Source organism: Lynx canadensis, chromosome B3 (assembly GCF_007474595.2).
Source record: "Lynx canadensis isolate LIC74 chromosome B3, mLynCan4.pri.v2, whole genome shotgun sequence".
NCBI classification, from domain to species: domain Eukaryota; kingdom Metazoa; phylum Chordata; class Mammalia; order Carnivora; family Felidae; genus Lynx; species Lynx canadensis.
The window spans coordinates 144,804,342-144,816,555 of record NC_044308.2 but is presented as its reverse complement, the minus strand read 5'-3'; the positions used below and the strand labels follow the sequence as shown (position 1 = coordinate 144,816,555).

Below are 12,214 nucleotides of genomic sequence, written 5' to 3'. Positions count from 1 at the left end.
TCCCTGTCTCAAAATTAAATACACGTTAAAAAAAAAAATTTTTTTTTTTAAACAAAAACAAGGGGCACATGGTGGCTCAGTCAGTTAAGCATCTGACTTCGGCTCAGGTCATGATCTTGCTGTTTGTGAGTTTGAGCCCCGCGTCGGGCTCTGTGCTGACGGCAGGGAGTCTGGAACCTGCTTCAGACCCTGTCTCCCTCTCTCTCTGCCCCAACCCCACTTGCGCGTGCTCTCTCTCAAAAACAAACATTAAAAATATTTTTTTTGACAAAAACAAGGAAACTACAAGTTTTGGCCAGGATGTGGAGGAACAGGACCCAGCCCACACCGCTGGCAGGAATGCGGAAGGATGCAGCCACTCTGCAAAACGGCCTGGAGGCTCACTTCCCTCTGCTCTGAACAGTCCCTCCCAACTCCCCTGTTCTCTCTACAAAAGAAGGCTCCTTTGCTCTCCAGACTTGCCTCTGGTTCGCCACAGCTTGCTTGTCCCGAACTGCAACTCCTCTGCTATTCCCAAATAACCCCACTTTGCCACACCAAAACTTGCCCATGAGTGTTTGCTGCAGTATTCATGATAGCCAAAGACGGCGGAAGCAACCCGAATGTCCATCAACAGATGAGTAAGTAATCCGACTGTGGTACAGACACGTAACAGGATATTATTACTCAGACACAGAAAGGAGCAAAGTACTGACACAGGCTACAACTTGGATAAACCTTGAAAACATTACGCTACGTGAAAGAAACCAGACAAAAGATCACATTGTACGATTCCTTTTAAGTAATACGTCCGGAGTAGGTACATCTGTAAAGACAGAGGCAGATTAGTGGTTACCGGGGCATGGGAGAAAAGGCAGTCGGGAACGGGCAGTGGAAAGATTACTTCATAGATACGGGTTTTCTGGGTAACAAAAAGATTTTGAACCTAGAGAGCCAGTGTTCCACCACACTGTAAATACGCTAAATGCCGCTGAATTGTACCCTTTAAAGTGGTTACCTGTAAGTTCTGTGATTTCCCCCTTGACTTAAAGAAAAGTAACTAGCAAGTTATTTCATGGGTATCTATAAACGGACTCTATAAAGTTTACACGGAGGGAGAAAAGACCAACAATAGCCAACACAATCGAAGAGAAGTACAAAGCACTACCCAACTCAACAATCAGGACAGTGTGGTACTGGAGAAAGAAGACAAACAGGTGAAGAGAACAGAATAGAAGACCCCAGATTAAACCCACAAAAACAGAGTTGACTGATTTTGATAAAGAAGTAAAGCCAATTCAACACAAGAATAAAAGTCTTCTCATTTTTCAACAAATGTCGGTGAAAAAGGCAGACATCTGTATGGAAAAAGATAAACTTCAACCTCGTATCGCTGCCACCACCCTGAACTCCAAACGATACAAAAAAAATAAAAGATAAAACCTGGTATGAATCACAGACTTAAATGTCAAAGTTAAAATGATAAAACTTCCAGAAATTCTAGAAGAAATTTTTACACTTTTTAAAAAAATTTTTTTTTACATTTATTTATTTTTGAGAAACAGAGTGAGACAGAGCGTGAGTAGGGGAGGGGCAGAGAGAGAGGGAGACACAGAATCCGAAGAAGGCTCCAGGCTCCGAGCTGTCAGCACAGAGCCCGACGCGGGGTTCGAACTCACAAGCTGTGAGATCATGACCTGAGCTGAAGTCGGACACTCAACTGACTGAGCCACCCAGGCGCTCCAAAATTTTTACACTCTTAAGTCAAGATTTCTTATATAGGATACACATACACAAAAACCACAGAAGAAAAATGACTAAATTAAATAGTAAAATGAAAAAATTTTACTGTTCAAAAACACCACTAAAAAATGCAAAGGCAAGCCAGATTGGGAGAGAATACTTGTGATATAGATCTCTGACAAAGAATTTGTACCCAGAATATCGAACAAACTCATTCAACTCAACCTACATCCCTATGCCATAAGAGCAGTATTAATAGGCCTATAAGAACCCCCCTCTCAAAAATGAATAAACTTTTAAAAAATTCTACATGTATCGTGTGACCCAATAATTCCATCCCTAAGTATTTACCCTACAGAAATGCAACACACATCCACAGAGACATTAATCCACAAACATTCATTGCTACTTTAATCATAATCAACCCAAACCTGAAAACCACCCAAACCACCATCAACAGGTAAATGGATCAATACAACGTACAACAAAAAATGAACTACTGAACACAATAACACGGATGAATCTCAAAAACACGCTGAGTGAAGAAATCCAGAGACGTGGAGTAAAGCACGTACGAGTCCATCACATGGAATTCTAGAAAGGGGAAGTCTGTTCCACAGCAGTGGTCACAGCAGTGTGACAATGTCTGGACAATGTCTGGCTGCTACAAGTGCAGGGGGTTTGTTCCTTGTAAGTGGCGGGTGGAGACCAAGGGTGCTGAACGGCTTATAAAAGCACAAGACAGCCTGTGTGACCATGACAAAGAGTTATCTGGCCCAAAATGGCAACAGCGAGAAACCCAGCTCTCCAGGGACAGAAGGCAGTTCAGCGGTGGCCGGGGCTGCAGTGGCAGTGGGGAACTCTCTACAAAGGAGTCAGTATACAGGAACTTTAGGGGGTGATGGAAATGCTCACTACCTAAACTGTGGTAGTTGTCCCACGAATGTGTATGACTGTCAAAAGTCAAACTGCACACTTGAAATGAGCGCATTTTACTGTATGTAAATTTTATCTCAATAAAGTTAATTTACAAAATGAAACCATCAGGAAACTAGAAGAGAACAAAGGGGCTATTTCTAATAAACTCAAACAGGGAGGAGGGAGTTTAGAAGCCATAAAAGATTCATATATTTAACTACATGAAAATGAAAGGCTAAATTTCACATGGTAAAAAGAAAACACAATAAAGTCAAATGACAAATGGGAAAACATTTGTAACCCGTATCACAAAGGGTGGATTCCTCACTATAAAAATAGTTTTTAAAAACTTTTAACATTAACATCTAGGGGCACCTAGGGGTCTCAGTCGGTTTAGCGTCCGACTCTTGGTTTCGGCTCAGGTCATGATCTCACGGTTCGTGGGTTGGGGCCCCGCTTCGGGCTCTGCGCTGACAGCTCAGAGCCTGGAGCCTCCTTTGGATTCCATGTCTCCCTCTCGCTCTGTCCCTCCCCCACTTGCACGCTCTCTCAAAAATAAATAAGCAACAAAAAAACCGTAACGTAACACAAAGAAAGCCTGGTAAAAGGTGTGAACACGGTTCCCACCACAGGAAAAACCAATGGCTCGTGGTGTACGAAGAGGCTCAGCCTCACTCGTAACGACACATTCAAATTAAAACAAGTAACCTGACAGAAACGGCACCTCCTATTGTCACAAGCCGTGGGAACACTGCGACGGTGCGGCCACGGGGAAACGGGGCCCCCGTCTCGCTGGCAGGAGCGTATGCCCACTGGTACCAACCAGACCGAAGGCGGCATGGCAATGTCTACTAACTGGATGATTTCCTAAACGCCCTTTGACCCAGCAATTCTTTTTTTTTTTTTTTAATTTTTTTTTTTTCAACGTTTATTTATTTTTGGGACAGAGAGAGACAGAGCATGAACGGGGGAGGGGCAGAGAGAGAGGGAGACATAGAATCGGAAACAGGCTCCAGGCTCCGAGCCATCAGCCCAGAGCCTGACGCGGGGCTCGAACTCACGCACCGCGAGATCGTGACCTGGCCGAAGTCAGACGCTTAACCGACTGCGCCACCCAGGCGCCCCTGACCCAGCAATTCTTACTTTAGGAGTTTATTACGGGTTATGTAAATGTATGAGGATAGTCACTGCAACGCTGTATATCACAGCAAGACTAGAAACTATCCAAATGTCCGCTGTGAGGTTGTAAAGTCAATTACAAGACAGCAATTAAACCATATACTGTGAGGCACTGAAAAAGCAGGAGTAGACCTCCAGAAACAGGATCCGCAACAAACATTAGGTGGGCACACAGAGGTACAGCTGAGCGCATGTTGTGCGCGGCCCCCGGGGACAACTGACAGAAACAGTGTCCCCACGACAGAGACCGATCTCCGGACGTGTCCAGTGAGAGGGTGCAAAGGCCCCGGCTGGGCTGGCTTCGGGGCCACCGTAACAAAGCCCCCACACACCAGGGGGCCCTAAACAACAGGAACTCATTCTCTCCCAGTTCCGAGGCGAAGGGTCTGAAATCGAGGCGTTGGCAGGACTGTGTTCCCTCGGCGCAGGGGGAAGGCTCGGGGCGCAGGGGGAGGGTCCTTCATGACTCTCCCAGCGCTTGGTGGCTTCCGGCACTCCTGGGCTTGTGGCCATGTCCTTCCGGCCTCTGTTTCCGTCCTCGGACGGCTTCTTCCTGGCGTCTCTTCTGTACGTCTCCTACAAGCACACCCGCCACGGGCTTTAGGACCCACCCTAAATCCAGGATGATGACCCCATCTCAAAATCCTTCACCTAACCACAGCTTCAAAGACCCTTTGACCAAATAAGGTCACCTTTACAGGAGACTCAGGGGTTAGGACGTAGACCGAGCCTTTGAGGGGCCACCATTCAGCCCACAACACCGGTGGCCCTGAGAACTCTCTTCCCTCGGATTCACCGAATCTGGGCCCCTCGCGTCCTCCGTCCCGCTGGCACACGGCCCAGGCTCAGCGCGGAGGGTCTCTCCCCGGCCTCGGCTGCAGAGCGCCCATGCGGAGCCCCACGCGGCAGCCGGCACGCTCTCTCGCTCGGTCAGTCTGGGCACGGCACGGTCTTGCTCAAAACCCTCCGGGTCTCCCCCTTGCTCGAGCACAAGACAAAATCCACCCCGCGGCCCGGACCTGGCTTCTTTCTACAGGCCCCCCCGCCAAACGGCTCCTGCTCCAGCCCCAGAGGCCTCCCCACCGGCCCCCCAAGAACACCAGGCACGCTCCCTCCCCCGATCTCAGCCAGGACCTCAGGAGGTCCTCCCCACAGAAGGGCTGTCCCTTCAGAAGGCAGCGCCACCGCCACCGCACACACCCGCCAGCCATGGTCTGACGGTCTCTGCAGAGCGCGCTCCCCAAGTCTCCCTTCTCCACGTGCGCACCATCCACAGGGACACCGCGGAGGGGAACACAGGCAACCGACACACGTGGCCCACAAGGCCTAAACCGCTCACTGCCCGGCTCCCGACAGAGAGAGCCGCACACTCCTGCTCGGTCCCTTACCCGGACCTCGGACCCCCACAGCTCTTCCGTCTCCTGACACCCCGTCTGCCGCCCCTCTGTACCCACTGCACCGGCAGCTCCGGGAGCGCGGGGAGCCTAGGCACGCTCTACTCACAGCTGACCTCAGGGTCCGCAGCCCAACGAACGCACGGGTGAGGGCTGGGGGGTGGGGGGGGACAGGACGGCCTTTCACTCCCTGCCCTTGAAACCTTCTCATTCCATATCCTGTACATATCCTGTATTACTATGAGCATAAATAACTCCTTAAGACCATGGGCACAGATGGCTGATTAATCCCTGACAAAGCAGGAAAGAATATCCAGCGGGAAAAAGACAGTCTCCTCGACAAATAGTGTTGGGAGAACTGGGCAGCCACATGCAAAAGAATGAAACTCAACCACTTTCTTACACCACACACAAAAATAAACTCGAAACAGATTAAAGACCTAAATGTGACAAGGGAACCCCATCAAAATCCTCGAGGAGAACACAGGCAATAACCTCTTTGACATGGGCTACAGCAACATTTTCTTGATGTATCTCCCCAGGAAAGGGAAACAAAAGTTAAGACCTCATCAAAATAAAAAGCTGCTGCACAGCGAAGGAAACAATCAGCAGAACTAAAAGACGCCCCACCCAGAATGGGAGAAGATATTTGCAAATGACATCTGATAAACGGTTAACCAAAATCTATAAAGAACTTCTAAAACTCAACACCTAAAAAGCAAACAATCCAGTAAAGAAATGGGCAGAAAGTGCTCGCTTCGGCAGCACATATACTAAGAAATGGGCAGAAAACACGAACAGACACTTTTCCAAAGAAGACATCCAGATGGCCAAGAGACACATGAAAAGATGCTCAACATCACTCATCATCAGGGAAATACAAACCAAAACTACAGTAAGATACCATCCCACCTGTCAGAAGGCCAAAATTAGCAACACCCTTATGCTTATACCAGCATTGTGTACAGCAGCCAAGATATGGAAGCAACTGAAGTGTCCGTCAATGGATGAACGGAGAAAGGAGATGTGTGTGTGGGGGGGGGGGTGTGTGTACGTGTACATACGCACACACAAACGATGGAATGGTATTCGGCCAGAAAAAGAAAACCTTGCCATTTGCAACAACATGGATGGCGCTAGAGAGTATCAAAAGTGAAGTTAGAGAAAGACAAAATACCACATGATTTCTCTCATATGTGGAATTTAAAAACAAAACAAATGAGCAGAGGGAAAAAAAAAAGAGAGAGAGAGAGGCAAACCAAGAATCAGACTCTTAACCATAGAGAACGGACGGTCCCCGGAGGGGAGGTGGGGGCCGATGGGGAAACAGGTGACGCGGACAAAGGAGGGCACCCGTCGGGACGAGCAGCGGGTGACGTATGGACACGCTGCGTCACCACACTGTACACCCAGAGCTAGGAGCACACTGCGCGCTGATGAACTGGACTTAAAATGAAGCTTTAAAGGCCCACAGGACTGGAGAAGCGTGCACACAAACAATCGCCGTGTGATCGCTGAATAACGCCCCGTCTTCTGCGGCAGGCGGGGCCGTCAAGCGTGCTGCTGGCTTGTGCAGAGAGCAGGATTTCCGGAGTTGCTGAGAACAGAATGAATTAACCAGTCACGCCGACGTGACCACGTCGAGCGATGGGGAACGCGGATACCGAATGATATAAAGAGCTCAATCTTCGCCAAGACAGCAGCAAGTAAACGACGACTGTGGCGGAAATCATGGAGGGCAAACTTTACTTAACGATGCTTAGCAAGATGGAAGCGATTCCAGAAAAAAGAGTCAGGATGGTTTTCTTTAAGGGTTAGAACCAGAGAAACGGAGAAGCTGGATTTTTTTTTTTTAATTTTTTTTTTTTCAACGTTTATTTATTTTTGGGACAGAGAGAGACAGAGCATGAACGGGGGAGGGGCAGAGAGAGAGGGAGACACAGAATCGGAAACAGGCTCCAGGCTCCGAGCCATCAGCCTAGAGCCTGATGCGGGGCTCGAACTCACGGACCGCGAGATCGTGACCTGGCTGAAGTCGGACGCTTAACCGACTGCGCCACCCAGGCGCCCCTGGATTTTTTTTTTTTAAGCAAGCCTCCTGGTACCGTCTGACTTAACCAGGCCCCGCGCTGGACGGCCCCGGGGACCGGCTGCCGCTCACCTGCAGCGGGGCGCATGCCTCGGACCCCGCAAAGCAAAGAGCTGGCAGCGGGGGGGGGGGGGGGGCTATCCTGCTTCTTTTCACAGAGGACTTTCTGAGGAGGCAGGCCTCGGGCTGCCCCAGGCATCAGCAAGGGCTGTGCTGCTAGCGAGGTGCCCCCCCTCCTGCCTGAGGCTGGGAGTGCATTCCCAGAACCCCCACCTGGACCACTCTGGCTCGGAGCTGAGCAAGACTGGGGGCGCGAGTGTGACACGGGCGACAGAGGGACACACACACAGTGCTGGGCCCCCAGTTTACAGAAGCTCCCCGGACGGCAGTTGCCCAGACCTCTACGCGAGCTCCTGGTCACCACCCCACGGCCCCCAGATACATAGGCTTCTCAGATTTTCTCACGGGCTTCGAACTGCCCGCTGGGAGCAGCCTGCCTAGGCGCCCGCTCCCCTGATCCTTCCTGCCGCCCTCGCGGACCCTCCTCCCATCAGCGCCTCTGACATCCGTGTGAGGCCACCGGGGACCCCTTGCCACCGTCTTTGCAGCGACTGCTCCTCTGATGCAACCCTGACCGACAGGAATCGGTTTTCACAGAGAAGCCCTTACTCCTCTCCCGGTTTTCTAAATTCAGAGGTTTTAGAATGAAATACATTTGGATCTCCTCTGACTAAAAACTGTCAGAAACAGAAACTTGGTCTCATGCTTTTTTATTCTTTAACACAGATAATACTAGTTGCCAGGTAATCTCTCTGATTTCCAAAATTTGGACTCCGAATTGTAACGTAAGTAAAAATCTAAAATATACACAACTGAAGTTAGTTTTATCAAAATTAAATATTTTTCCTCACAGAAAATTAGAAAATGCCACACAGTTGTAAGAAACACGCAGCTCCCTGTTGCGGGGTTTGGGGTTCGTGGTTCTGCCTGTACCCCAGGTTTAAATCACTGTAACAAGATAGAACATACTAGCACATTCTGGAACCTTACATGTAAGATCGCCTATTTCTGTTTACCTTAATAAATTCAAAGCAAAATATAGCTCTTTTTCCAAATAAAGCTTTCTTTCAGAACGGTGTTATCCCAGAATCTTTAACACAGTGATTTTTCTGTTTCTGGAGAAGACTAGACTTTCCGATCCTTCCCACCAGAACAGAAATACCACTCTCCAGCCACCACCCACAGAGAAGAGGAACCAGGATGGGGAAGACCTTTCGGATGCAGTGGGCAAAGACCGTAATGCTCAGATACAGAGAAGTCAGTCTACAGCTGGAGCCTTTAATCCACCGCTCCGTGGCCGATCTGGTTCCTTCGGGACGAACCGGGGCACGGCCCGCCGGCACGCCTAGGCGCTGAGAACAATCAGTTTGTGAAGCTGGTAGAGAAAGGTGTTCTTCCCTCGGGCGCTCTCCCGGTCAGCCTGCTCCATGACCAGCTTCGGATCCACCTGAGGGGACAGACAAGAGGACCGGTCAGACCTTTCCAGAAGACGGGCCTGCGAGACATCAAGCAAAGGAAGTAAAACGAATCATCAAAAGGACACACACACACGCACGGACACGTTAAGACAGCAGAAAGTAGTCTTCTGGTCTCCCGGCGTATTCCAGAACACCTCCCGTCTCTCACAGCGCTCAATGCCGCGCGTCTGACGAGCCACTTGCAGTAACCCAGTGACTTCACCCAAAGCTCCACACGCTCCTCCCCACGTACACACGAACTGCGGCTCCGCTATCGGCTTCTAAGTATGTACATTTTCTTTTTTTTTTTAATTTTTTTTTTTTTCAACGTATTTTTATTTATTTTTGGGACAGAGAGAGACAGAGCATGAACGGGGGAGGGGCAGAGAGAGAGGGAGACACAGAATCGGAAGCAGGCTCCAGGCTCCGAGCCATCAGCCCGGAGCCCGACGCGGGGCTCGAACTCACGGACCGCGAGATCGTGACCTGGCTGAAGTCGGACGCGTAACCGACTGCGCCACCCAGGCGCCCCAGTATGTACATTTTCTAAAGCACATCAACCTCAAAGTAAAATTCTGCTCCCAGATGAAGTCTCCCAACAGAGTCTGCAGGAGAGGTGGCCAGCGCACCTCCTGTCCCCTCCTGTCAGGGAGCTGGCTCCAGGCCCGGTCCTGAGGGCTCTGAAGAGGGACACGGGTCGGTGCCCAGGGGAGGAAGAAAGTCTCGTGCCGACTGAGGACGGGAAGCACCACCTGCAGGGGCATCTCGTGGCTCATGTTGCAGCAGGTTCATTCACAAAGACGCCCTTGGCTCTAGGAGTCAAGCTGCAAACCCCTCCCTTACTTCCTTCCCCTCAAGTCCAATTTTATTTTATTTCATAAACATTATACACGGTCAAAGTCAAGGTGCCCGGATGGGCCCTGCCCTATTTCCCAACTGCTATGGACTGAACTGTGTGCCCCAAATCCCTAATGTTGAAGTTCAAATCCCCAGTGCGATGGTGTCTGGAGGTAGGGCTTTGGGGAGGTGAATGGGGTTCCATGAGGTCACAAGGGCGAGGCCCCCACGACGGGATCAGAGCCCTTCTCAGAAGAGACATAAGGGCGACGCTCTCCACCACGTGAGGACACAGGATAGGGGCACAGGCCTGCAAGCGAGGAAAGGGGTTCTCACCAGAACCCGGCTGTGCTGGTGCCCTGACCTCTGACTTCCGGCCTCCGGGAACTATGAGAAAATAAACGTCTGCTGTTTAAGCCACCCCGTGTGTGGCACGCTGTCAGCCCGAGCACACGGAGGCAACACCGATGCGCCCTGACAGCTGATCCAGATGTTCCTCCCGGCTTTATCCCAAGTTACAGGACAGTCGGCCTGGGCATCACAGAGGGCACGCCACCCAGAGACCGCCGGTCTGCTCTGTGACGCTACCCCATGACTCAACAGAACCGTCCTCATCGCCTGTCCCTTTCTACTCTCTCCGGACCCTCCACAGCCCCTGCTCTGGGCCCCTCACTCCCCCGAGCCCATCACTCCCGGGCAGGTGGCCCGCACGGCGCTCGATTTCTCACCCACCTGATTCCATTCGTATGGCTTTTCATGCCACGTAGGGACAATTCTCTGTCTTGGTTTCGACTGACAGAACAAACTACAATTTAAAGAAGAAATAAATCATCTTAATTATACTCAGTAACTGAAAACCGGAAAGTCAGTAACTAGGATTGAAACAAAGATTGAAATCCAGAATTATAACTACAATAAGTTTTTTAAAGGTCGAGATTTACATACTTACAACCAGCAGACATTTAAATCTACTGTACGTTCAAAACCAGGCACGAAATGGAGCAAAGCAGGGGTTAAGACCAACCCTCGTTCTCCCCGTCCCTCACCCACAAGTGGAGGTGCCCCGTCACCACACATCACTGCATCACGGGATGGAACAGGGTATTTTCTGTCCTCTACTCTAGACACCTGTGACAAGCTGGGAATGCCACCGGCTTAAAAAGGCAGAGAGCTAGAGACTTCTAGCAACGACAGAATAAAGAGGTCTGGAAATCTTCTTGCCACCTGAAACAACTATGAAATTTGACAAAATTGTCAAAAAAAAACCCACCCCAAACATGCAAAAGCTCTGGAAATTAACGAAAAGCAAACAAGCTGAGAAGCACCGATTCATGAGAAACCGCGGACTTCAGGTGAACTGTGGGGCCAGCCTCTCCCAGCCACCGCCCATAGCCCCCAGCAGCGCAGCCTAGGACCCAAGCGTTGCCAGGGACAGACTGGCCACGAGAACCAGCATCTCCGCTGCCAGACTGAGCTTCCCTGATTTGGTGCAGGGGGTGAAAGACCCTCCTGTGTGGCAACACTGTCAGCATAAACTGTCCACCTAACAGGCAAGACGTAGAGAAAGCCCACAGCTCCGCTGGCCTTCGGTCACAGTCCTGCTGGGGGCCAGAGCAGACCGACAGACCACGTGGAAGCCCAAGAGGGAGAGCCTGGAGCGAGAGTACCAGAGGGCCAGACGCACACACACACCCGGGGGGCGGCGGGGAGGCTGCACACACGTGCAGGCAAAGTCCATGGAGGCCCTGAGCCGGGCACGCGGCCCCGGGCCACTGGGAGGTGGCGCACAGGAAGGCCCTGGGAAAACATAAAAGCTGGGGAAGAGTTCAAAACCACCCGAACCGTGGATGCACCACCCAAACCACACATACGTCTACCGGCAAAGGGCAGGAGCTTAAAGGCTTAGGTAACTAAGCACAACTTCTGACCCCTCGCTGGCTCAGCACTAAGCAGTGCAGGCACAAGGACAACTCCTAGTAAGCCAGGCTGAAAAATAAAAAGGACAGCGAACACAAAAACAAAAAGAGAACCCAGGCATCAGTGGCCTCATGACACGGAGGGGAACGTATCCTGCGGAAGCCTGCGGGATCAATACCCTATCCTGCTACCCTGCACCGTCTAAAATGACCAATTCTCAGCCAAAAACTGAGACATTTTGCCAGAAACAGGAATGTGTGACCCATACTCAGGAAAAATGAGCAGCCAAAAGAAGGTGAGTGGGCCTAAACGTGGGTTTAGCACACAGGACCTCAAAGCAGCCACGCTAAGTACGTACGAAGAATTAAAGCAAACCACGTTTTCACAAATACGTGGAAATATGATGACAATGACTCAAAGAGAATTGCAATAAAAATCAAAAACAAAAAAATCAAAAACAGAAAAACCCAAAAAGAAATTCTAGAGTTCAAAAGTACAAGAACTAAAATGGAAGATCCCTTACAGCAGACCCGCACGTGCAGGTCTGAGATGTCAGGATAAAGAAGCAGGAAACTGAAGGACAAATCAATAGAAATTAACTACTCTGAAGAACAGAGAGAAAAAAGATTGAAAAACGAATG

At 50.2% G+C, this 12,214-nt stretch overlaps 1 protein-coding gene across 1 annotated transcript in view; it reads right to left on the bottom strand.

Moving 5' to 3' along the window:
- Positions 1–8,064: 8,064 nt before the first annotated feature.
- TDRD9 (tudor domain containing 9) overlaps positions 8,065–12,214 on the bottom strand; it is a 119,593-nt gene continuing 115,443 nt past the window's right edge. The window contains exons 35-36 of the mRNA XM_030320112.1: positions 10,389–10,461; positions 8,065–8,809 (exon numbers count right to left, since the gene is read on the bottom strand). Of these exons, the coding sequence (XP_030175972.1) occupies positions 8,708–8,809; positions 10,389–10,461 (175 nt within the window). The 3' untranslated portion in view covers positions 8,065–8,707. The remainder of the gene's footprint in view (positions 8,810–10,388; positions 10,462–12,214) is intronic.